The sequence below is a fragment of the Monodon monoceros genome, unplaced genomic scaffold (genome assembly GCF_005190385.1).
Source record: "Monodon monoceros isolate NGI ecotype Baffin Bay Population unplaced genomic scaffold, NGI_Narwhal_1 Super_Scaffold_11, whole genome shotgun sequence".
In the NCBI taxonomy this organism is placed as follows: domain Eukaryota; kingdom Metazoa; phylum Chordata; class Mammalia; order Artiodactyla; family Monodontidae; genus Monodon; species Monodon monoceros.
This window is the reverse complement of record NW_021703767.1, coordinates 112,836,254-112,861,496: the sequence shown is the minus strand read 5'-3', so window position 1 is coordinate 112,861,496 and position 25,243 is coordinate 112,836,254. Positions and strand designations below refer to the sequence as shown.

Genomic DNA, 25,243 nt, shown 5'->3' with positions numbered 1-25,243 from the left:
GAGGGGAGGGGGAGAGGGGAGGGGGCGGGGGCGGGGGAGGGGGCGGGGGAGGGGAGGGGAGGGGGAGGGAGAGGCCAAGGGTGGAAGCGGGGATACTGGGGGTGGGTGTGGGGAGGTGGCAGGTATTTACAGTGATAAGAGATGGAGGCCTGGTCTAACGTGTAGCAGTAGAAGTGGTGAGAGCTTGTCAGATGTGGAGATGGAAGATAGAACTTGTTGAAAGAAAGAAATCAAGGATAACTCCTACTAGAGTAACTGAATAAATGGTGATGCTATTGAGACAGATAAGTAGAAGGAGCAGGTTTGGCCAGGGGAGGGGGAAGTGATGCAAGAGTTCTGTTTTAGATATTTTAATTTTGAGCTGTGTTTCGGATATCCAAGTAGAGACGACAAATAGGATTTGTCTGCAGGTCCAGGGAGAGGGTGGAGGTGTTTAAGGAGGTGAAACTAGGGTGAGGAAAGCAAGGTACCTAGGGCAAATAGGGAAACTTAAGGAGACAGTCACGCTCTGGGGCCAAGCCTGCCCTTGCACAAGCCCAAGAGTAAATGTCTCCTTAACTTTTATGACCTAGGGGCCTCCGTAGCCTCACCCTGGTTCTGGAGCTCGTATTTAAAGCCAAGGGAATGGCTATCACCTGTGGAGAAGCTGTAGCTAGAGGAGAGAAGGGCCCAGGAGAGAAAGAGAGCTTGTGAGTTAGGAGCAAATCCATGGATTGGACAGCAGGAAGCCAAGGGAAGAAAATGTTTCAAGGAGGAAGTGGTCAGCTGTGCAAATACATGTCCTAAGGCCACAACGCTGTGCTTCTGACCACGTGTCAGAAAGCAACCAGGTGAAGGAGTTGCAACCCGGTTGAAGGGTTCAGAACAAACCCTTCACCACTGCTAGATATAACTACCTACCTACAGACATGCATAAAACATGCTTAGCGCTATCGGATAGGGAACATCCTCTTCACGAGTACCGACAAGGTCATTTGTTTGTGCCCTGCCGGCGCTCACTCAGGGTCCTTGCTCAGAAGTCACGGGCAGGTCATTTGACTACTGAGGTTTACTTGCGCTATATTTCTTTTACCTTCCCATAAGAGAAATGCACACTAAATCTATGAGATACCATTTTCCACAAATCATATTTACAAAGATTAAAACGTTTAGTGATATCCTGTGTGAGCTAAGGTGTAGGGAAATGGAGATCCTTGGGCACTTTTCTTGGGAGTGTAAATTGGTACAGCTTCCTTTGGGGCAGTTGGGCACTACCTATAAAGAATTAAAATGCACATATCCTTTAGCTCAGCAATTTTACTTCCAGGAGTTTATCCTATGGATATTTTGCATATGAATCCAATAAAATATTACAAGGGTATTCATGGCAGCATGTTTTTGGTAAAAACAAAAGGTTGGAAATAACTTACGTGTCTATCAGTATGGCATCCATACAGTAGAATTAAGTCAATGATTTCAAACAATGAAGCAAATCTTTAAGAACAGGTATGGAATTATCATCAAAATGCGATGTTAGATGAAAAAAACACATCAAACAAAGAAAAGTGCCTCATTCTATCATTTGGGTAAAAGCCAAAGGAGAATGTATATAATAACAAGTAATTATTTAGGTACTTAACTTACCAGATTTAATTCTCTCAGCAATGCCATGAGATAGGTACTATTATTAGTTCTCTTTACCAGAGGAAAAAACTGGGGCTCAGAGGCGATGTGCCCAAGATTTTTACTTAGTAAGTGGCAGAGTACAGACTTGAACTCATGTCCTCACTCTTATCTACCAGGCTACAGCCTGGGGACAGGCGTGCTTGTCTAGGTAGAGACTATTTCTAGAGGATTACACATGAAACTGGTAACACTGCTTCTGGGGGAGGAGACTGAGAGATATTTCATTATGTACCTTTTAGTACAGTTTGGAAAAACACTTTTTACCACTCTGCAAGCATTATCTATTCAATAAATACATGAATACTTAAAAAAAAACAATTAAAAGGATAAATGAAGACAAAAAATTCCCATGACTGTTCTAGATTAAAAGACACTTAGGAGATGTACTAACCAAATGCAACATATAGGTATTATTTGGGATATGAACAAAACTTTATGAAAGGCATTTTGAGATTACCAAGGAAAATTGAACGTGGACTGAGTTTTAGATGATATTACATAACTATTATTGATTTTTTTTTTTTTTTTTTTTTTTTTTTTTGCGGTACGTGGGCCTCTTACCGCTGTGGCCTCTCCCGTTGCGGAGCACAGGCTGGCTCCGGACGTGCAGGCTCAGCGGCCATGGCTCACGGGCCCGGCCGCTCCGCGGCATGTGAGATTTTCCAGGACCGGGGCACGAACCCGCATCCCCCGCATCGGCAGGCGGACTCCCAACCACTGTGCCACCAGGGAAGCCCACTATTATTGATTTTGTTGGTTATGTTAAGGTGTTGTGATTGTGTTTTGAAAAGTCCTTATCAATTAGAAATTGGATGGATGGATAGATGGATGGATGGATGGATAGATAGATAAAGATAAAACAAGAAAATGTCTCTGCTTTGGAAGAGGGTGCAGAGGCACACGGGGTGTGGAAGCGCACAGGGGCTGAGCCTCAGCTATCAGTGATTGTACTGGTCCACGCTGCCCTGCGCTCTGGGGGCGAAGAGCAAAGCAGCTGGTCTATGATCACCAGCCCTCCAGAGATTCCAACTGCTGAGATAGCTCAATCAATCCAACCCGTTATTCTTACACTTGGGTAGCTGTTGACTTGGTTTTGACTAGCAGTTATCAAAAACCTTGCTTCCTTCCATCTCCCCACTCGTAGAAAATGTAGCCACCTCTTTGTGTGTGATGGGGCAGCTAGGTGAAGCCCCTCTGAAAATTGAGGTTTGTTACCAAATTGAAACAAAGGCAGAAGAAATTGCACTGATTTGCCTCCTGGAAAGAAAAGCCAGAAGCTAAAATAAATTTCATGTGGAGCATATTAATTCTTATGAAGTCTCTTAAAATTCCTACTCTTGTGACAAAGTCACCCAGGAGTGCACTAATCCCTGCATGTTATGCTTACATTTTATCAGGTTTCTTTGTTTGATGAAAATTCCCTGAGTCCGTAATGACCAATCAGAGCTCTGATAACAACCCTCCATTTTCCAGCCAACACTAATACGAGCTTTCCTTTGCAGAAGATGAGAGCAGACCATTCAAATAAATATTGGGAGGCGTCACTTTAATGATATTGGATATTGTGTATCTAGGAGGTAGATTTGTTCCGTCCTTTCCATTCTTTGGGGTGTAGGATTACAACACAGGAAAAGGATTTGAACATTTTGATCTGTGGAGGGGCTGTCATTAATCCAGCGTTGCTTCTGGCCTTGAGAAATTACTCGATTAGCTGTTGACAAGGGAGAGGGAGTTATTTATGAAAACGGGCAGCCGATGCCACGTTAGCAGCACAGGCTTGGTCTGTGGGTTCAGCGTTACTCTCTCTCTCTTTCATTCCCTTATCACTGATTTCCTCCATTCTGTCTATGACTCCGTGTGTCTAGGTCTCCTTATCCTTCAACCACCCCAAACTCCTAATTACCCTTCTTTTCTCTTCATTATTTCATTACCAGACTTCCTCAAAGAGAAATATGTAATAATAATATGAATAAAAATAACAGCCACTAATTATATGGCATTTGCTATGTACCATGTGCTTTAGGTATATTGCATAAATCAACACACTTAATTCTTACAACAATATAAGGAAAGTACTATTTTATCCTCAGTGTATAGGTTAAAAAAAAAAGCGCAGAGAAGTTGAGTAATTTGTGTAAAGTCACACAGTGGCATTGCTGCCTTGGCTTTTACTTTCTCCCCCTATTGTTAAGGCCAAAGTAAAATTAACACAGTAAAAAGAATTCTCTTTTTAGCGTACAGTTCTGTGAGTTTTGACAAATGCTTACGATCATGTGACCACCACCACAATCAAGTTATGGAACTATTCCACATTTCCCAAAGCTTCCTGTTCCCCCTTTGTAGTCAACCCGTCCTCCACCCCCAGATCCTATATGTGTGACTTTATAAGTAACTGCCAAGTATTTTCCACAGTGGCTGTGCCATTTCACCTTCCCCCCTGCAATGTACAAGGGTCCCAGGTGTTCTGCATTCTTACTGGCACTTGGCAGGTTTTTAAAAATTGTAGTCATTTAATAGAAGTGTAGTTTATCTTGTAGCTTTAATTTGCATTTGCCAAATGACTAATGATGTTGAGCATCCTTTTGTGAGTTTACTTGCCTTCCATATATCTTTTTTGTTGAAGTGTCTATTCATATCTTCTGTGCATTTTTTTTTTTTCGGTACGCGGGCCTCTCACTGTTGTGGCCTCTCCCGTTGCGGAGCACAGGCTCCAGACGCACAGGCTCAGCGGCCATGGCTCACGGGCCCAGCTGCTCCGTGGCATGTGGGATCCTCCCGGACCGGGGCACGAACCTGCGTCCCCTGCATCGGCAGGCGGACTCTCAACCAGTGCGCCACCAGGGAAGCCCTTCTGTGCATTTTTTATTGAATTGTTTATTACTATTATTATTGAATTTTGAGAATTGTTTATGCATGCTGGATACAAGCCCTTTATCAGATAAGTAATTCACAAATATTTTCTCTGAGTTTGTGACTTGTCTTTTCATTCTCTTATCAGTATCTTTTGAAGAGCAGTCCTTATTTTTATGAATTCCAATTTATGAGTTTTTTTCTGTTATGTATCACGTTTAGAGGTCAAATCTAAGAAGTCTTTCCCTAATGCAAGGTCACAAATAATTTCCTGTATGTTTTTCTTCTAGACAGTTTTTGGCTTTAGGTTTACCTTTAAGTCTGTGATCCATTTTGAGTTATTTTTTGTACATGGCCAAGGTTAAATTTTTTTTTACATATGAATATCCAATTGTTTCAGTACTTAAAAAGCCCATAGACTTAACATATGACCCAGCAATCCCACTCCTAGATATTTGCCTAATAGCATTAAAAACATATGTCTACACACAAATCTGTATGTAAATGTTTACAGTGGCTTTATTCATATTTGCTAAAAACTGAAACACATCTTAAATATTCATCAACTGGTGAATGGACAAACAAGCTGTGACCTGTCCATAAAACAAAATACTACTTAGTAATTACAAAGGAACAGACTGCTGGTGCATACAGTAGGTTGGGTGTACTGAAATGCATTATGCTAACTGAAAGTAAGTGAATTCAAAAGGCTGCGTATTGTATGATTCCATATATGTGACATTCTAGAAAAAGCAAAATGATAAGGACAGAAAACAGATCAGTGGTTGCCCAGGGTTGGAGGGTAGGGAAGGATATTGACCACAAAGAGGCACAAGGGATATTTGGGGGGTAATGGAAGTGTTCTATATCTTGATTGTGGTGGTATTTACATGCCTCGATGCATCAGTCAAAATTCACAGACCTGCACACCTAAAAAGGATGAGGTGTACTGTATGTAGTTTTACCTCTATAAGCCTTACTGAAAACAAAAAAAAGCAGGAGGAACAAGGTCTAGAATGAGCAGGGTCCTCCAGACGTGAGTGATAGCCTCAGCAAAGGTGACCGTTTGGCATGGAGGAAGGAAGAGCTTAGTTAGAGAGAAGAAAAGGATTACTGGGCCAAGAGTCAGGCGCCCAGGTTCTGGTCCACTATGGGACCCTGAGCAGGTTAATTGGTCTCTCTTTCTCTCTATAAAATGAGAGTGTTCCATGGACAGCCTGGGAAATGACCAGGCATTTGAAATTTTTTTTTTTTTTTTTTTTGCGGTACGCGGGCCTCTCACTGTTGTGGCCTCTCCCGTTGCGGAGCACAGGCTCCGGACGCACAGGCTCAGCGGCCATGGCCCACGGGCCCAGCCGCTCCGCGGCATGTGGGACCCTCCCGGACCGGGGCACGAACCCGTGTCCCCTGCATCGGCAGGCAGACTCTCAACCACTGCGCCACCAGGGAAGCCCCAGTCATTTGAAATTTGACAAAGGAAGTTCATGTTTCAGCTTCTTTTCGAACTCTCTGAACTCCCTAAACCTTGATTTCCTTATCTGAAAAATAAGACTCATCCCACCTTTCTCTCACGTCTGTGAGGATTCAATGACATCAGCGTATGGAGAACCTACCGCGTGGTAGGTGTTCAGTAGAGGTCTGCTGTGGTGCGCCCCTAAGGCCAATTCCACCACAGTCCACCCTTCCCACTTCCTCAAAGACACTGCTGAGGAATTCTCTCCTCTCTCTGCCACAGCATCAATTTTCCCCATCTGTTGGATCGGTTCCATCATCACACAAACATGCTATCATTTTCTCATCTTAAAACAAAAAGTCTCACTTAAGTCCTTCTCCAGCTATCACCCTCTTTCTCAGTTTCCCTTACAGCAAATGCTCTCAGGGAGTTGCCTACACTCGCAGCATCTCATTCCTCTCTCCACTTTCTCTCTTGAACCCATTGCACTAATGCTACATTTCCCAGGGCACCAAAGAGCTTCAAGCTGCCAAACCCCATGGTCCATCTTTCTCCTCATCTCACCTGGTCTACGTTTGACACAGCGGCTCATTCCCTCCTCCTGGAAACGCTTTCTTCCCCCTGGCTTGCAGAAACTGCACTCTCCTGGGTTTGCTACCTCCCTGACTACCATCTTGAACTACTTTGTTGGTTCACCTCATCTCCCGAGCCACCATCTCTCACTTGGAGGACTGCAAGGGCTTCCTAACTGTCTCCCTGTTTCCACCCCTCCATCCTGCAATCTGCTCTCAACCCAGTAGCCAGTGGAATCTTTTAAAAGTGAATTGGGTTATTTCAGTCCCCTGCTCAAACCCTTCTAGAAAATTCTAGTCTCACCCAGAGTATAAGCCAAGTCAATACAATGGCCTACTAGGCAGTACATGATTGGACTTCTTGTCAGACCTCTGACTTCATCTGCTACCTGCTTCCTTGCTCGGTGTGCTCCAGCCACTAGTCTCCTTACTGTACTTCAAACGAGCCAGGAAGACTGCTACCTCAGGGCCTTTGCACATACTGTTCCCTCAGCTTGTATATTTCCCTAGATAACTCATGGCTTGCTCCTTTACCTCCGTGTATTTACTTAGATGCCACTTTCTCGGGGAGGCCTTCTTTATTTAAAGTTGCAACCCCCTGCCCAGTCACCCCCTCACCCCCGAATTCCCAACACCTTGTGTTGTTTTTATTTTTCTCCATAGCAATTATCACCGTTTGATAAGTGGTATATTTTTACTTATTTGTTTCTTTGTTTCCCCCGTAACATGAGGATAGGTGCATTGGTCTGGTTTATCCACTGCTGTATTCCTAGCACCTAAGAATGCTGGCAAAACAGTATTTCTCAACCTTTTGTTTTCACTGTTGCTCCTTAACCAAGGAGTCTTTTTAGACATTCCTCCTAATCACCCTCCACTCATGAAATTTTAATACCACAGATATATTGTATATTGGTTTCTGTATTGTATTTGTATATGTACTTTATACACATATAATACGTACTTTCTAAGGAGTAAGGGGTATTTTCTTGCCCCCAAGAATCAATTTTCACCTCCTTAGGGGGTTCTGTTGCTGTGGAGAATGCATAATGTAGCTTCTGGACACAGATGTGTTGGATGGATACATTTTGCTTGGAGTAGGATGCAGGGATGGAGTCTGGTTAGCAGGTTTGGGGTTTCTTGGTGGAAGCCAGTGATTCTGATGGAAAGGAGTTAGTGCCACATCGGTGAGGAGGGAAAGAAGGACAGGAGAGGACCATACAGATAGTGACCTCAGGGCCAAAGGAGAAGAAGAAGGGGGTTGGCAGTTTTAAGTGTGATGGGAGTTTCTGGTTGAGAACCTGAATTTGTCCTTTGAGTCAGGCAGTCACTGGTGACCTTGATATAAGCTGTTTCTGGGGTTGGTGGTAATAGAAGCTGAATTGAGTTTTTGGAGAGAATCTGGGACAATGCGGAAATAAAATAGAATAGTTGCCAAAGGGATGATAGGAGCCAGTGTGGGTTTTTTTTTTTTTTTTTCCTTTTAAGAAGTTGAAAGACCTGGCTGGCAACTGGAATGGAATTTCAAATCTCTTTATTAAAAGAAAAATTTTAATCCAACATACTTGGGAGATTGTCAACATGTTAGATGGAAACTGATGGCTGTTCAATAATAAGGTTTAAAGTTTGGGATTTGTGAAAGAATCCATCTCAGACTTGAACATGACACAGCTCTTTTTTGTTAGCAGGGCAGGAGGATGGGGGAAGATGGACTTGTTCTCTCCATATTTCTGTTAGTTTGAGCAAAGGTCCAACTGTTTATGGAGGGATCTTATAATTGAACAACATTATAACAGTGAAATGGAAATTAAGATGCAAATTTCACCCACAGTCTCACCAACATAAAAAGCAAAGCTTTTCCTTTATTTTTGTTCCTTTCAAACCTTTGTCCATCTTAGTATTTATTTCGTACATTACTATAATCATGATGAAGTTTTAAGGCCACATTCTGTTCTTTTTATTCAGAATATAAGCATTTCCCATGTCATATAGATTGTCTTCATAACTACCATTTAGATAACTACATGAATTTTCCATCAAACTGATGCAGTATTGTCCATTAGGTAGCCTTCCATTATCTCGGTATTATAGCTAATGCTTCCATGAACGTTTTCAAGCACATACCTTTTTCTCTCTTATTGTGAGGGTGGGTGATGAGCAGGAATAACCTTTCTGGATGAATTCCCAGGAAAAGAATTACTTGGGCCAGCATGCTTTCTAAAAGAATGCTATCTAGATATGTAAAGGTCGAGGGAACCTAAAGATGTTGAGTTATAGTCTGTAACATACATGTTAAACTCCTGGTTCAAAGCTCAATTTCCCCTCTGTGAAGTCTGGAAAGTGGAGATTTCTGACAAGATATCGAGTCAGAAACAGAGCTAGAAGAAACTAGTCATTGGACTGACTCTACCAATAGAATAGAAGGCAGCCACGTCACAGGAGGGAGAGGAGAGAAAGGGAACCCATATCACATAGCTTGCTCAGCACAGAGGAAGGCTGTGGTACCCTCATGACTACAGTCTACTATTATGAAACAGAGCTGAGTAAATCACAGGTTAATGACTGCGAGTAAAAACGCAGTCACAGGGATGCTCTCTTTAGGAAGTTTACTCTCCTGCTGTCATTTGGCCGGGGTGGGGGGAGGCTCTATTCCTTGGGCTGTATGTCTTGCCTCTGGACTCCCACTCTCCTTGAGCCTCTGATCTGTGGCACCCCCATTTCTGCAAAGCCTTTTCCAGTCTCCCTCTTCTGTCCCTCATCAGATATTCCAAACCTCCCCCCGCTTTTAAGCAACTGTCACATCCCCACTCCATTTCCCTTAGTCTTGTCTGCCTGGCCTACAAAAGGCTCGAAAATATCTAGCGAACCGAACTGTTCCATTTCACAGAGAAAACAGAGGCTATCAGAGGAATTACCTCAACTTTTCAGTACCCCAGGGCCTCCCTTCTTTTTGGTCCAGGCCAACCTTACCTCCATTCTTTTTTTTTTTTTTTTTTTTTTTGTGCGGTACGCGGGCCTCTCACTGTTGTGGCCTCTCCCGTTGCGGAGCACAGGCTCCGGACGTGCAGGCTTAGCGGCCATGGCTCACGGGCCCAGCCGCTCCGCGGCATGTGGGATCTTCGCGGACCAGATCACGAACCCGCGTCCCCTGCATCGGCAGGCGGACTCTCAACCACTGCGCCACCAGGGAAGCCCCAAGGACCTCCCTTCTTAAAGGAGGACTACTCCATCAACACTGCTTTAGCAAAGGTCCCCCATGATCGTCTGTAAGAGTCACAGGGCTATCTTCGTTGTCTCGCACGCGATGCCTCTGTGGTGGTCAGGACTGTTGACCATCGCTTTCTGGTTGAAGGTTGCTCCTCCCACGGTTCCCCCTCAGCCAGTTCCCTCCCAGCTCACTGATCATCCTCTCTCAGTCTCCTTCTCAAGTCCCTCCTCCTCTACCCGGAAATATTGGTCTTTTCCAGAACACATCTTCTTTTGCCTTCTCATTCGATTCCCCTCTCTGGGAAGCCTCCTCTTCAGCTGTAGCTCCAACTGCCACCTCCAATCTGCCAATTCCCGGCACTGTGCCTCCGCCCCAGCCTCGCTCATGACCTCCAGATCTGCGTAACTGATGGATGTCTCTTGTTGCTGGCCCATAAGTGAACCTCATTAAACATGACACAAAGTAATTTCATCTTCTCTCTAAATTTTCCCCTTCTGTGTTTAGCTTGGTGGATCATCACAACCGTCCCTCCAGAGGAAATCTGGGGTTCATCCTCTATCACCAAGTCCTGTTGATTTGTTTTTGGTTTTTTTTTTTTTTTGAGGTACACGGGCCTCTCACCGTTGTGGCTTCTCCCGTTGCAGAGCACAGGCTCCAGACGTGCAGGCTCAGCGGCCATGGCTCACGGGCTCAGCCGCTCTGCGACATGTGGGATCTTCCCGGACCGGGGCACGAACCCGTGTCCCCTGCATCGGCAGGCGGACTCCCAACAACTGCAGTCCTGTTGATTTTTCTTCTGATTATCTTGGAAGTATTTGCTCCCCTTTCCAGCCCTCTGACAGTGCTTTGGTTTGGACCTCCAAATCTTGGAGGAGCCTTCTGACTATCCTCCCCACCTCTCTTTTGGTCTTCCAGTCCGTCTTCTGTCCTGACACATACCTGCTAAACATCTTTAAAGGGTCTCGCAATGACCACAGGATAAAGCTAACTGCTTCCGTTCCACGAAGTCCCTCACGTCCTGGTCCCTGCTCCCTCTCCAGCCTTACCTTCCTCTTCCACCTGTCTCTCACACACCCTCTGCACTCTGGCCACAGTAGGCTCTTCATACCTTGGCCCATGCTGTTCCTTTGCTCAGATTGGCCTCTTCAATGCCAGTTAGTGAAATCTAACTCTAATCCTTCCTTTCCTCTGATTTCTCTGTGCCTTGCCCTGACAGAGAGTAATTCTCCTTCTTTGAGCTTTCTGAACAACAACATTCATGGTGATAGTAAAGGGTGCTATTCCCCCATCCATAGTTCTGGTTCTTCCCCATTCTGCTCTCATGATAGGATTGCATGTTTTGGCCCCTTTGGAGGCCCCATGTAACAACCTTGGCCAAGAAAATATAAGTGGAAGTGGCATGTGTCAGTTCCGGGTCGGAGAATTTAGTTGCCAGTGTGAGAGCCTCCACAGCTCTTTGTTGCAACAACTTGGTGACATTCCGGAAGGTGGCTGCATCCTGAAACAGACCTATAGCTAATCTCTGACGAATACGTACTGTGAGCAAGAAATCAATCTTTGTTGGTTTTTTTTTTTTTTTGGCCGCACTGCGCAGCTTGTGGGATCTCAGTTCCCCGACCAGGGATTGAACCCGGGCCATGGCAGTGAAAGCCTGGAATCCTAACCACTAGGCCACCAGGGAACTCCCATTCTTTGTTGATTTAAACCTATAACATTTGGACATGTTTGTTATTAAAACACAACCTAGCCCTTCTTGACTGAGGAACCTGTACAGCTCTTATAAGTGGTCAGTTATTTAAAAACACTAATGCTAGATTCTTAGTTGTTTCTCTTATTCCCTGTGTGTCCTCAGAGTCTAGAAGAACACTTGAGCACATAAGCACCAATGATCTTTTTGTGGGGGATGAGAGGGATGAGGGCAAATATACTCTAACTTACGAAGAATTTGTGTTTTACATGTGAGGTTACACTGTTTTCAGTAGATCACTGGAAAGTAATAAGATAAAAAAAAACTGTTTTTACTAACTGCTAAGTATGTTCTTTTATTACTTGCCATTAATCCATGTTTTACTTGATTGCTATAAATGTATGACTTTCATTTCACTTGCCTTAAAATTTATTTTATTTCTATCTCCTGGGTTCTTCTGTTATATTTTATCCTGAAACTTTGTTCTCTTTTTATCTCTTACTGATTCCAGTCTAGCAGTCGTATCTTTCATCCTGCAATTCTTAAAACGGGAATCAGTAAACCCGGTCTAAACCTATGTTTAGGCACTAACCAAGACTATGAGATGGTTAGAATATCATGCATGACCAAAGCAAGAAGGGCGGGGAGCTGGTGGGAAGAGAGAAATATAGCCAGGCATTAACCAAAGGACAAAATGGCAGGTTTGGAAAAGCACAGCTTCTGGAATTAGGCAAGTCTGAGATTAATCTGTTTTTTCCATTTACTGCTCATGGGGGCCTCTGCTACCTCAGCTCCCTTACCTGTAAATGTGGGTGGTAACAGAAATAAGTCACAGAATTTTTGAGAGACACAGTGAGATCATTTATGTGGGAGCTCTTTGTAAATTTTACGTAAGCACTTAAATATTTTTTAACATGACAAGAATGGCAGAAGAGTTGTAGTTCCACCAAGAGCGGTGGATGTAAGAACTCAGTGCGGTGAGAGTGCTGGCATTTTCAAGTCTCAACCTTGATCACTGGGAGGAAAAGGAGTTATTTGGCCCACAGGTGGGGTCATATCTGTACATTAGGACCTAAGATCCTCCCAGAGGAGCCCTTAGATTACATGGAAGTCAGGCAAACTATCTTGTAGCTCAGAGTTTTGTTTTGTTTTTTTTTCCTGACCTGGTGGGTGACTATTGCTGTACGTAATCCAAGAACTTTGGGTTTAGAGTTAATCACTTATTTGCTACCTGTCACGCACTCCCCTCAGTGTCTGATCTACTGTTCCCGTTCTCGCTTCTGTTTCCCTTGTGCACTTGCTTGCACATTCTCTGTAATGGTTTTCTAAAATGATGCTTGGGCTGATGACACACCTCTAAAGAGGACTCCTGACTCTTAGAAGGAGCAGAGCCCTTCCACAGGAGACACGCAGGTGGAGGCCAAGACATTCGCTTTATTTCTGATAAAGTGCTGAGGAATGTGGTTTAGATCGTCCACCCAGTTCCGCTGAGTTAGGAGCCTCTCCCCCACTCCCTGCCAGCCACAGGCTGGCCAGGGGAAGAGCAGACTCCGGTAACTGGTGGGCAGATTTGAAAAGAGGGGAAGCCTTTGAAGCCGCTGGGGCTGGGAACCAAGTATGCTCAGTGGCTTACTGCAAACCCATCAATCAGATCTCTCATTCCCTCTGAGGCCAGGTGGGTGTGGATGAAGTGTGAGACCCTTCACAGAAACATGCAGCTAAAGGAATGGAAGGCAAGCATCCCAACTCAAATTTGACCAGAAAACCTCCCAGCTGTGTGGAAACAATACTAAATACTGCTTCTCCTCACTGCCCTCATTCTGGTGACCTGCCCAGCCCTAACACTGAGGGCTTCTGACTCTTGGCCTCACCTGATTCTACCTGTTTTGCCGTCATCCACCGCAATAGTTCTCAACCGTGGCTACACATTAGAATCACTTGGGGAGCTTCTAAACCATCCAGTGCTCAGGTCCCACCTCCAGAGATCCTGATTCAATTGGTCTGGGGTGGAGCCTTGGCATCAGTAGTTTTCAAGACTCCCTGGGTGATTCTAAATCACAGCCAGGGTTACAGACCACTGATCTAATGGTTTAGGTCGCATCGACCCTATTTGTCTTCATCTGGCTAGATGTAAACTGCAGGTAACACCATCTGTGAAGCTCTCAGAATGAAAGCAGCCCCTCTGACAAGGATGTTAGCAATGGTGCCGCCACTTCTTCCCAGATTAAAGCCGTGATGGTAGCTTCAGAGGTCCTGTTTTTCTTCTCAACTTGTCCTTCACATAAAAGGTAGGTTTCAAAAAGAAGTTGTATTTGGCCCCTTGGTGCTCAGCTATTCATTTTCTTGAAAGGGAATAAGGAGGAAGATTTCTTTTCTTCTTACAGAAATGCTCTTGATCTGACTTTCTCCTCAGCCCATCTGCCGCTAGTCATTATGAAAATCTAGTAAAAGACATTCCCTGACATAAACTCAATGCATTCATCTCCCTTAATATCACCCCTAGTCGCACACCCAGGTATTGAGCCAGGCTTCTGATGGCTATGTGGTCAGGGAGAATGAAATCCATGACCCCAGCGCTTAAAAGGAGGAGACATGGTGATATGATAGAAGCATTTAAAAATACAGTTTTCTTGGTACCGTGCCTGAATTTCTCTCAGCTGAACTGTATCTACCTGACTCCAGCCTATTGGAAGCAGCCCCATTAGTGAGTCTTAATCACCCACAGTGGCTGAGGGACAGCAGATGCTTTGGTGCATCTGTGTCTCTGATAACAGAACCCATTTAACTGCTCTGAATCCATGGGGTATGATTATATTGGGGTAATAACTCCCAAGAACGGCTTTGCCACAGTTATAACATGCTGAGAGGGAGCGGAATACGAATCCTGCATAAACTCGTCTGCCAGGTACAGTCAGCTATTCGTCAGTGCTATCATACCTGTAATAAAAGAGCATCACACCACAACCAGTCTGGGTGTTCAGCTGCATGACTAGACGAAAGGCACATTTGTCATTGTTTAATTTAGATGAGTTTTGTTTTTAAAAGCAATATGCCGTTAGCTTTATGAAAACCCTGATATAGTTCAGAGATTAAAATGAGGTTTGATTTTTCATCTTTTGAAAAAAGAGATCTGGATTTATACTCATTCTATCCCATCTATCCCACTGATTCCTCATTAAAAAAGTATCCATTTTTTGTAGTGAATCAAATGTACCTGCATTTTTGTTTTGTTTTTTTTTTCCATCCCTGCCTGTTTTGAAACTGTTCATGTCACCTCAGGAAGGAGACTGCCATTTTCATCATTGCTGTGGTGAAATATATATTGTAGTCCAAGTAGCTAACTTTGGAGATCATACCGTGTAGATTTTCGTTGGCAGAAGATTTTAACTCAGCTAACCACATGTGCGGTCAGATATCTCTGCCTTCAACGTAAACTATCAACGTCGAGGTGATATAATTACGTAACCCATGTGACCTGCTCAACCTAGATTCTTAAACAGGCTTGGCTTGACAGTTTTACTTTCCAAAGGTCAAAGATTGGGACTGAGATATCAGGGCCACTGAAATGTGAAATAAAGAGGAAATGAATGAATTCAAATCTTAAGGCCAAGTACCGTCACCTGGTCATATGAGAACTAGCTCTTGTGAAGCACCAACATAATTGTTTCTCATCTTTGAGGTTTTTTTTTTAAGTTGAAGTATAGTTGACTTACAATATTATATTAATTTCATGTGTACAACATAGTAATTTGATCTTTTTATAGATTATACTGCAAAGTTATAAAATATTGACTATATTTCCTGTGTTGTATATTACATCCTTATAACTATTTATTTTATAACTGGGAATTTGTACCCCTTCATCCCCTTCCCCTACTTTGCCTGCCCCACCCAACTCCCGTCTGCTAACCACTAGTTTGTTCTCTGTATCTGTAGGTCTGTTTCTGTTTTGTTATGTTTGTATTTTGTAATTCACCACATATAATTGAAAACACACGGTATTTGTCTTTCTCTGTGTGACATTTTACTAAGTATAACACCCTCCAGTTTGATCCACATTGTCACAAGTGGCAAGATTTCATTCTTTTTATGGCTGAGTAATATTCCATTGTATATATAAAACATATCTTTTTTATCCATTCATCTGTTGATGGATACTTTGTTTCTATATCTTGGCTGTTATAAATGATGCTGCTATGAACATAGGGATGTGTATATCTTTTTGAATTAGTGTTTTTGCTTTCTTGGATAAATATCTCGGTGTGGAATTGCTGGATCATGTGGTAGTCCTATTTTTAATTTTTTGAGGAACCTCCATAGTATACTGGGTAGTGGGTATACCAATTTACATTCCCACCAACAGTGCACAAAGGTTCCTTTTTCTCCACACCCTCACCAACCCAACATAATATTTTAAATAGGTGGTGAAACTGAGTCCTACTCTTAGATTTTCCTCAACTCTTTGCATCCTTTTTTGTGTATTGTAAGGAGACAGAATGTGGCAGAGGAATGAGCAGATCAAGAATTTCAATCCTAGGTCTGCCTCCTACTAGGTCTGTGTCTTTGGGAAGGTTTTGTGATCTCTCTGAGTTTCCAGTTTCTATATTTGTTCAAGAGAAGTAGCATCATAACACCTCCCATGTAAAGGTTAGAGTTCATATCTGCAAAATGCCTGGCACCCGTGAGACACCCAATAATCGGGCAGCTGAAATTAGTATTTTTTTCTTTTGGATTGTCTGAAAGTCCTTGGGGAAGATGAGTCACCCTCAGAGACCAAAAGAGAAGGCAGAGCAGCAAATTGTGAGGACAGTTTAGGAGTCATCCTCCAACAGGTAAAGTTCACACTCCAGGGTTAAGTTCTGGAAGTTCCACTGAGGACCTGCCACATAGAGCCTCAGAAGCAGCCCCGTCACGTCAGCCTCTACTTCATCTCTCAGGAAAGCCCAGGTCAATGGCTTTACTGTCTGTTAGAGTGGAGGGTAATTTAAAGGGAAGGAAGGTGTGTGTATGTGTGTGTGTGTGTGTGTGTGTGTGTGTGTGTACACATATATGCAAAATTACAATTGTCAGAGAAGGCTGATTTTGTGGATTATTTTTCTGGTAAGGATATTAGAGGTAGTTGTTAGGGGGGAGAGAGAAACAAACGTTCTTGTCCTGTACTAGCCAAGGAGAGCCAGAAGTTCCTTTTCTCAAAAACACCTTTTCCATATTTCTCGCTAATTTGAGGATAATTTCTGCTTAAGTTCTGCCTTTGGGTAAAGAATACCTGTGGAGTGTTAAATATACTAGTCACTCCTCATTTCTTGCCATTACCAGTTCATGAAATCAGATTCAGGAAAGAGGAGTTTTTCAGTGAGAATGGAAGAGGAGTTTCCAGGAAAAATGAAAGAAAAAAACGGAAGCAAGTAGGGCAGCCTCTCCCTGCCTTTTGATTTTCTCCCTTTTTTTTGCTTTCTCAATAATTCTCTCTTAATTACTTGAGTGTTTATGGCTGTTCCTGCTCTTTGGAACCCATTAACCCATTTCCTTAGAATTCCAGAATTCCCCATTTTTCATTTTCTCCTTCTTTAACCTGCAATTTTCTACACAAAAAGTAAAAGGTTATGACAGGCGGAAAAAAAAAAGAAGCATTCACTTTGATAATGAAATTCATCTGGGTCCTAATAAATGGTAGGTATCTCAGAATACTTCACTTTAAAAATCAGGAGCTTTGAAAATGAAAGAGCAAAGGCACACAAAACTCACCACTTCTAATGATGGTGGCTAAAATCTGTCAGTGGGGGTTTCAAGCAACTGAAGCTAGAAGAGTCATGCAAATTTAAAGCTGGAAGGGCCTTGTCTAGAACAGCCAGCCCCTTGTTATACAGATCATAGAGTGTTTGAACTGGAAGAGACATTAGAAATAGCCTAGTTTTACCTTCCATTTTGTAGATGCAAGAACTGAAAACCAACGAAGTGACATAATTTGCTGGAAGTCTAACCTCCAGCGAGTGGAAAATTGCATCGCAAATTGCTTAAACATTTACTAAGTACCCCTTTGTGACAGACGTCATGCTAGGTCCTGGTTTGAGGGAGAAACGGGGTGGTTTGAGGGATACACATCCCCTTGCCTTCTTGGGGCTCCGGTTCTCCTTGCAGTGAAACACACATCCTCAAACACTTTTAGTACAAGGTGATTTGAAATAACAGAGTGAACATTAAGGTCTGGAAAGGATATAACTGTGAGAATTTGGCTTTCCCCTTCATGCTAGTGTTTCCTAAACATTACGATCCGCTATCCCACTAATCACTTTTTCCCCCCAATGGGAGGAAAACAACATCACTATTAGCTGGACTGTTTCAATGGGTGAGTGAGACTAGACAGTAGCCCCTCCCCCACACCCCGAGCTAAAAGGCCAGAGGGGCCCTGCATGCTGGGTGACACAGTATAGGTGGCTTCCTTGCCCCCCTCCCTCCCACCAGGTAGTCTTCCTCAAACTCAATAGGTGTCCCTCCTACCTGCGCCGTGCCTGCTTCCACACAGGCGGTGCGCTAAGGAAGAGGGGAGAGATAGGCATTGTTACTAGAAGGAGGTACGTCAAAGACCTTTGCAGCTCTGCCACATGTAGGTAGGGTGATGGGAGAGATGCAAGTAGATCACTTGGAACAGGTGGGAACAGCAGGAGACAGGAGTCACACTTGCAGGGGACCATGGAGACAGAGTGCCAACTCTCAGTGTTGGTCACAGAGACCCTGAATCCCAACTATTCTACCCCAAAATGTGTTTGAGAAGCCACCTGCTTGCTCACCGAAGTAGTTTCAACATTCCCTCTGCGGTCTGGGTCATATGCCTCATTTGGTCAAGAAACTCTGCTTCTCTAAAACGTGAAGTCAGCTAAATTTCTTCTAAGCTTTTTCCAAATTTTCCATCATAAGGTCCAAGATGCTTTAGAAAGTATGACTCAAGTTGCGAGCTGTGATACGTGATTGGTTAAATTTTATTTTTCACATGTCAAAAAAAATATTCCATATGTTTTCCCCAGCTCATTGAACTGTCTTGGCAATGAAGAGATCAGCGTATCTAGGAATGATTGACACCATATGATTCTTGGGCATCATATTTTGATGACGCTCTGCACTGTTTCAAACCAAAACAGAAACACACCCACACACCCTGCGCTCAAAAACCAGTACTTTTTGTCTTGATGACTACATTTAGAGTTTAAACATCATCATTAAAATTTTACGGGTGACATATCAGGAAAAACTAAGCCGACCAAGTTGTGTTGCCTAGACAGAAAAACAGTCCTTCATTATAATGAATGAAATTGTGTGCTAGGTATGAAGGCTAGTGACCTCTAGAAGATGAATCACTGACCCATAAATGGATGAGAATCAGCCAGAGTAAACGAGGCAGAAGTTTTCCCAGCATAATTGTGCATGCTGGCAGGGAAGATGTTTGTTATAATTAAAAGAGATAGAATGGTCAATAGGGAACATTTAATAGGAACAAATATGACAACATCACCTAACTATTTTTCTGGTCCATTCTTCATCCTCACGTTATACCATACATCTGGGTTTTAAGAGTGACACATACATTGCACATAAAAATAACACACATCAACTTGTACAGCAGAACCAAGCAAAAATTCATTTAGAATAAGGACACTGTCAATGCCCAATTTATTCAGAGTAAACCTCCAACTAAATCTGCACTGTCCAATGCAAGATTTTCTTCACTAGGCTGGGGAAAGTGTTCAGAGTATCATGGGGACTAATGCAATCCTGTGAGATAGGCTAGGGTACTGTTTAAACCCCACCAGCTCTGTGAGTCTTCACAGAAAGCAAAGGGGCACCTGATTAGAACAACTTCATTACAGACAGGGCCGGCGTAGGACACAGCCACAAAAAATCCTTCATTGAACCAGAGAGGACTGTGGCCCTGTGAGGATTAAATGAGACAAGATATGCATAGCGCTTACTGTGAAGTAAGTGTTTAGAAGACATATTGTTTCGGAACATGTCCTGTGCTATGAGTAAAGTTTATCTTCATTTCACTGTACAAAATGCAGAGGCTCCAGAAAAATCCCCTGTAGGCTCCCTGCTTTTGTCTAAGTTCATTTGTGAGAAGCTTTACTCACACTTTAGCTGCCAATGACTCATGGTTAAATCGTTTCACTCATCTTTTTTCCTTTTTTGTTTTTTAATACAGTTGCAAATCACGTGACATTCTGCTTTGTTCTTTTTTCCCCCCTAAGGGAAGCTAAGCAACTCTAAGAGTCCCATTACCTTAATGAACTAAAGCCATGCAGTGAAAAGGGTGGGTATCCACTTCATCAAATCTAGTAGATGATAATTTCTTGAAAAGCTGAAGACTAATTCTTGGGGATTTTCTGGAGCCCTATGCAAATTCATATCACTTAACAGCCTATGTGAGTTGAAGGTTGGTGTCCAATGACTGCTAAGAAATTGTCAGGAATGTTGCAGAAATATAAATAGGCCAGCACTGAAATTTAATTAGACACTGCATACGTTAATAATAAATTCAATTAATTTAGCCTTCTACCTATGCTAGAAAAAAAATACCCAGGCAACATAATAATTCATTTTAAATGCCTCAGTTGGTAACCTCCTTTCCTGAAGAGTGATTTATGCAGTAATTTCCTGGCTGTGTCGTCATAAGATTGTTCCAAACCAGCCCTTTTGAAATAATCATAATTTCTGAATGTGCACTAGGAGAGATATAACAAATGACTTTTTATTAATTTTCATTTAATGAGTTGCCTATTCACATGGTAATTTTTTAAAAATTCTCTTCTTAAGATAAACAGATTGTAAATACTACAGGTAACACTTCCATTTCACAAATATCGCGACAGGAAAATCTGTCTCATATTCTGTACGTGATTCGAAGGTTAATCAGTGGCAAATTTTCTATGCTAAATAGGCTTCTAATTCTTTCTCAGTTAGCACAGCATATCATTTTAAATTTCTATAGTCAAATGATCCAAATTGGGTAAGGAAAAAAAAAAAAGAATATTTTTCAGCTGCAAAGCTCCTAGGAGGGAAAATAAGGGTGTAGACAGGAAACAAAGTTCTGTGCAAGGGGGAAAAGCAGTTGGTTAAGGAGCCCATGACACTGGTTCTTTTTTAAAGAACAAAACCAAGATCATCTCTTACAGCTTTCCTGTTGCACAAGTTCCTCCCTTTTAAAAACGGAGCCCATAATTTCTTACATAAATATTAATATTTAAGAACTTTAATTGCTTGTCTTTTCAAAAAGTTTAATTCCCTGGCAACTCATGAACTGTAAGTTGTCATAAGAAAAATAGCAAGAATGAAATAATAAAAACGAGGAAGGAGAAACTACCCAGAAGAGACCTGGGTATTTCAAGTAGTTCATACCTGTTTAAAAAGTCCTGCAATAGACAGGGCCAGGCTCTTCAAAATAATTTCTTGCAACACTTGGAAGAGTTTGCCTAAAGTATTAAATAATTCAAATGCAATAGTTACTTACATGAGAACCGAAAGGGCCTTGCTCCCAGCCCGCATTGCCTCACGCCCTCTCCATGGAAAAGCCCGTACTGCATCTCGCCCATGAACTTGTCCAGCTCCTGCCCCGAGGCATTGACGAGCAGAGCCCCAGTTTTGCAGAAGAAGGTGGCTTTGATCCACAAAGGTGTCCCCAGGGCTGCCACAGCTCCGAGGGCACACACAAAGCTTAACATCCCAGCCATGCAAAAAATGACTTTCTTCTGTTGGCTTGGCATGATGAGAAATGGCTTTTGTGAGGGTGAGGTTCAAAAACCAGACCTCTGTGACCGATGAGAAGTGACTGCCCCTTTGACTGCATTTATTATGGAAGGTGAACAGACAGAACCCAGCTGAAAAGGCAACTTCACCATCGACGGTGTTTCTCACCAGGTTAAATGTCACAATGCCAGGATGAAGGTGGCTTCATCACGCGTACTTGTTTTTTTTCTCCTTTTCTGCTGCCGCTTCTAATTTGAAATCTTTGGACTAAGAATCTGTAAAATAAAACTCTTTCAAACTGCCTTCAAGTATCTCCTCTTGTGTCCCTTGGTAACAGAGGTCTAAGATAACAGATGGAGTCCTCCGTGTAACTTGATGAATGCCTCCCCTCTCCTCTGCCTTTTGTCTGATTGGGTGAGTTGAAACTTTCAGAAACGGACTTGGCTCCTATGGTAAATTTTCAGCAACTTGAGAAGTTCGTTTGTTGATGTGTTTTTATTTTTGTTTTTGCTTTTGGTGGGGAGAGAAGAGGAGTGTCATTAGAGGTAGGAAGAATACACACACACACACACACACACACACACACATACATATATTGGCAATTAATTGATTTTGGAAAATATTCATTGTAGCAGGATAAAATAATGGACTGAAGGGGATTCTGTATGGATCTGAAGCACCGTAGACCAATCACCGGGGCTCCTAGCTCCTTTTCTCCCAGATCAGTGATTTAGAACAAGTGTGTCAATAGAGAGTTTGATTCAGTTTTTTCCTGGCACACAAAAATATGGAGAGGCAGGTGCAAATATCTAGATTTCTAAATGTTTTCCTTTAAAACATTTGGCTGCTTTGGGACAATGGCAAGGGAATGTGGTTCTGGATCTGAGAAATACCAGAATCTGGAAAGAAGATGAAGGCATTGTCATGGAAATAATGGATTGTAGTCAGATGGAAGGCACTGAGAATTCATCACTGAAAAGCACAGGTTCCAGCAGAGGTAACTTGAGAGACAAAGGTGTGAGCAATATTAAATAGCAAAGTGAGTTTGGTTAAATTGTCGAGATCTGAAAACTAAAGTTCAGAATTCAGTGACAGCTTTTTAACCGCATTTCCAGTGAGATTCCTCTTTCTGCAAACAGATATAGTACTCGTTTGTGTGTGTGTGTAAGTGTTTAATGAATGTCTATTTATGCCACATTATTGTGCTAGGCTCTGACCTACAAAGTGAACTTTTAGTAAGAACCTATTACATCTGGCACCTTGCTAAGTGTTTTACCTACATTATCTAATCCTCACGATTAGTGTATAAAGTGATGAGGAAGAAGATCATGATGATATCCCCATTTCACAGATAAGGAAACTGAGGCTCAGAACGAGCAAACAACTTGCCCAAGAGAGTAGTGAAACTGGATTCAAATCCAGGCTTCCTGAGCTTTATTTGCTATTCGTAGCAGCCCTTGACCCTGAAGAGATGGCCGGCTCTTCAGTTTGGGTTGGGTTGGGCTGGGAGTAACGGCAGGGTAGCCCATCATCCGTTATACATCTTGGGTGCCTGGAAAACACAGAACACAGACATCTGCGAATAGAACTTCCCCAGTTGGTCAGAAGCACCTGTTGACGCTAGCGTCTAGTCTCTTGATGCACTTTTAAGCATGGCAGCTTAGAAGAAATTAATCTGTGAAGATTCCACACCACTGGCAGCATAAATGAGTCTTAGGTTAACAGCGCTTTGAGGGAGACTTTAAGGTATACTCTTGGACTTCTTGGCACGGCTACCATCTTTTAGTAGTTGCCAGAGGCTGTCTTGTTGGAGATAGACAACTAAGTATAGAACCAATTCAATAATGCCAATGTCCCTTCAGGGGAGGAAGGGGGAACATAAACCATGGCCACAGGACAGGGCACACACGAGATTCCGAAGAGTCACTCAAAATTAGGTTTACAATATAAGTAAGCCTATTTATTTCATGTAACTTGACACACGGAATAAACAACTCATTTGGCTTCCCAATGAATCCTCTACTGGATTTAGAATAATTGCCATGATTGTCTACTAGCAAAACAAGGGGGCACCAGTGCCCCCCAGTAAGCCGTTATGTGAGGGTCCATATGCCACACCCATTCCAGAAGCTTTAAGATGTCTAAGGAGAGCTAAGTTAATTAAATCAACATATTCTGTAATTGGAGGAGACAGAACATTTCCAAGCCTAGAAGCAGAAATCACCTACAACTTAATAAATACAATTAATACCTCTACAGAAAGGACATGGTAAGAGAGGGGTAGTTAGCATAGGATGTTGGTTTAATGAACAAAACCCTGTCAAATGTACCTAAAGCTGTCCAAGAAGAAAAGCCCTTGACTATGTGTGTGGACAGCAGTTAGATCACGTCAGTTCTTAAGTTTGCATCAGTCTATAGCGAAGTTTTCCCCGATCTGTAGAAACATGAGAAAAATAAATACAGCGTAGTGAGTTCACCTTTCATTCTGAAATTTGTCTTTCCTAATTTTTGTTAAGATTTCCTTTCTTTAATGGAATAATAGTAGTTGAATTTTTAAGATCTTACCTGGCAAGCTAAAAAATTGACAAAACTATATCTGTTCCCAGTTAAAAAAAAACTACTTGTCTATGACATACAAATTATGGATCCCCGTGTGGAAACAAAGTGGCCTAAAACCTCCTGGTGACCTGGTCTCTTTGCCCTAAGCCAGTGGTTCTCAGCTGCTCATTGGAATCACTTAAGGAGATTTTTTAAAACTGCTGATGTCTGGGTTCTAATCCCTGAAATTCAGATTTGTTTGATTTTCGAGTATGGCCTTCATGTAGAATCACACCAGGTGATTGCACTGTGCAGTCAAGGTTCGGAGCCAGGGTTCAGACCCCATTCTAAACGGCTGCCTTCTGATGACTGACTGGGCTTTGCAGATATCTCAGCGGTGGAATGTATCAGGCATGGCCATCTGGTCACTTGAGAGAAAGTTTCTCATTATAAATGAATAAACTGGCACAACCACTTACAGCTCAGACTTTCCTGAATTCTGTTCAGCACCAAGAGCATCATCTTGTCGAATTGTCCTGATGAGGTCAAGTTTCAGCCTATCCAAGATGAAAGACCAGGTCGTGGATCGTAGCTTTACCCCAAGTCACCACATGAGCATTAGCGGTGATGTCTCCCGGTTGTGAAGGGCCCCCCTCGGGTCCTACGCCTGTCTCCCCTCCTCTCTGTGCAGCTCCCTTTCAAACTTCAATATCAACCACCCACAAACTGCATAGTACTGTGTGTGATCCACCCTCTGAGAATGATATAATAGAACCTGGCAGTCATTATGCCTGACAGCCTTCTTTTGAAATTTCATCTTAAGTGTCTTGAATGACAGTGATGACACCATTTTCCTTGCAGCCTCTCTGAGAACGTGAGTCATTAATGTCAGCAAGTTTTCACCAAGTATTCTTTACTTCTCTCAATCTTAATAGCAATACATTTGGTGACATAAGAAAAGGGAACTAAGTCTTTCCACCCTCCCCAGTGACCCCTTTCCGGTGCTGGATGATGTTATAATTCCCCAGTGTGACTGGAAACAATATCAAGAAAGGAGTACAACTGCAGTCGATGTTTTTACTTCCAATATAGTATTTGTGTCTCTTCTCACGCTAATTTGGCTTCATTGGTTTTTCCTTATGGTCATTCAAAAAAAAAAAAAAAAAGGCTCCAATCCAAAGGCATAGAGATTCTCACCTGATTTGCCCCCTGAGAGTAAGAGGTAGCACGGCACGGTGGGGTGTGGAGAGAGAGCTGGGGAGAAAGATGTGCTCCAGGGTCTGGCTCCAGGTCCGTCACTAAATTAAGAATTCTTTAATTTCTCTGGCATTTGTTTTAGTCATTTATGAAAAGAGTGGTCTTGGCTATAAGTATAGCAATTCCCAAATTATTTTTAAGTGGAGAAACCGTTTCCTCAACTGAACTCTTGGGTGTAATAAGAGATAAAAATCGAGCTTTTATATTGGGAGAGGTGGGGACCCAGGAGCCTTGTCACTGGGCACCTCCCTCGCTCCTTATTCCCTAAGAGCCCCCCATCC

The 25,243-nt window shown here is 42.7% G+C and overlaps 1 protein-coding gene across 1 annotated transcript in view; it reads right to left on the bottom strand.

Moving 5' to 3' along the window:
* Positions 1-21,484, bottom strand: part of CLRN1 (clarin 1) — a 38,902-nt gene extending 17,418 nt beyond the window's left edge. The window contains exon 1 of the mRNA XM_029215393.1: positions 20,932-21,484. Within this exon, the coding sequence (XP_029071226.1) occupies positions 20,932-21,184 (253 nt within the window). The 5' untranslated portion in view covers positions 21,185-21,484. The remainder of the gene's footprint in view (positions 1-20,931) is intronic.
* Positions 21,485-25,243: the final 3,759 nt, after the last annotated feature.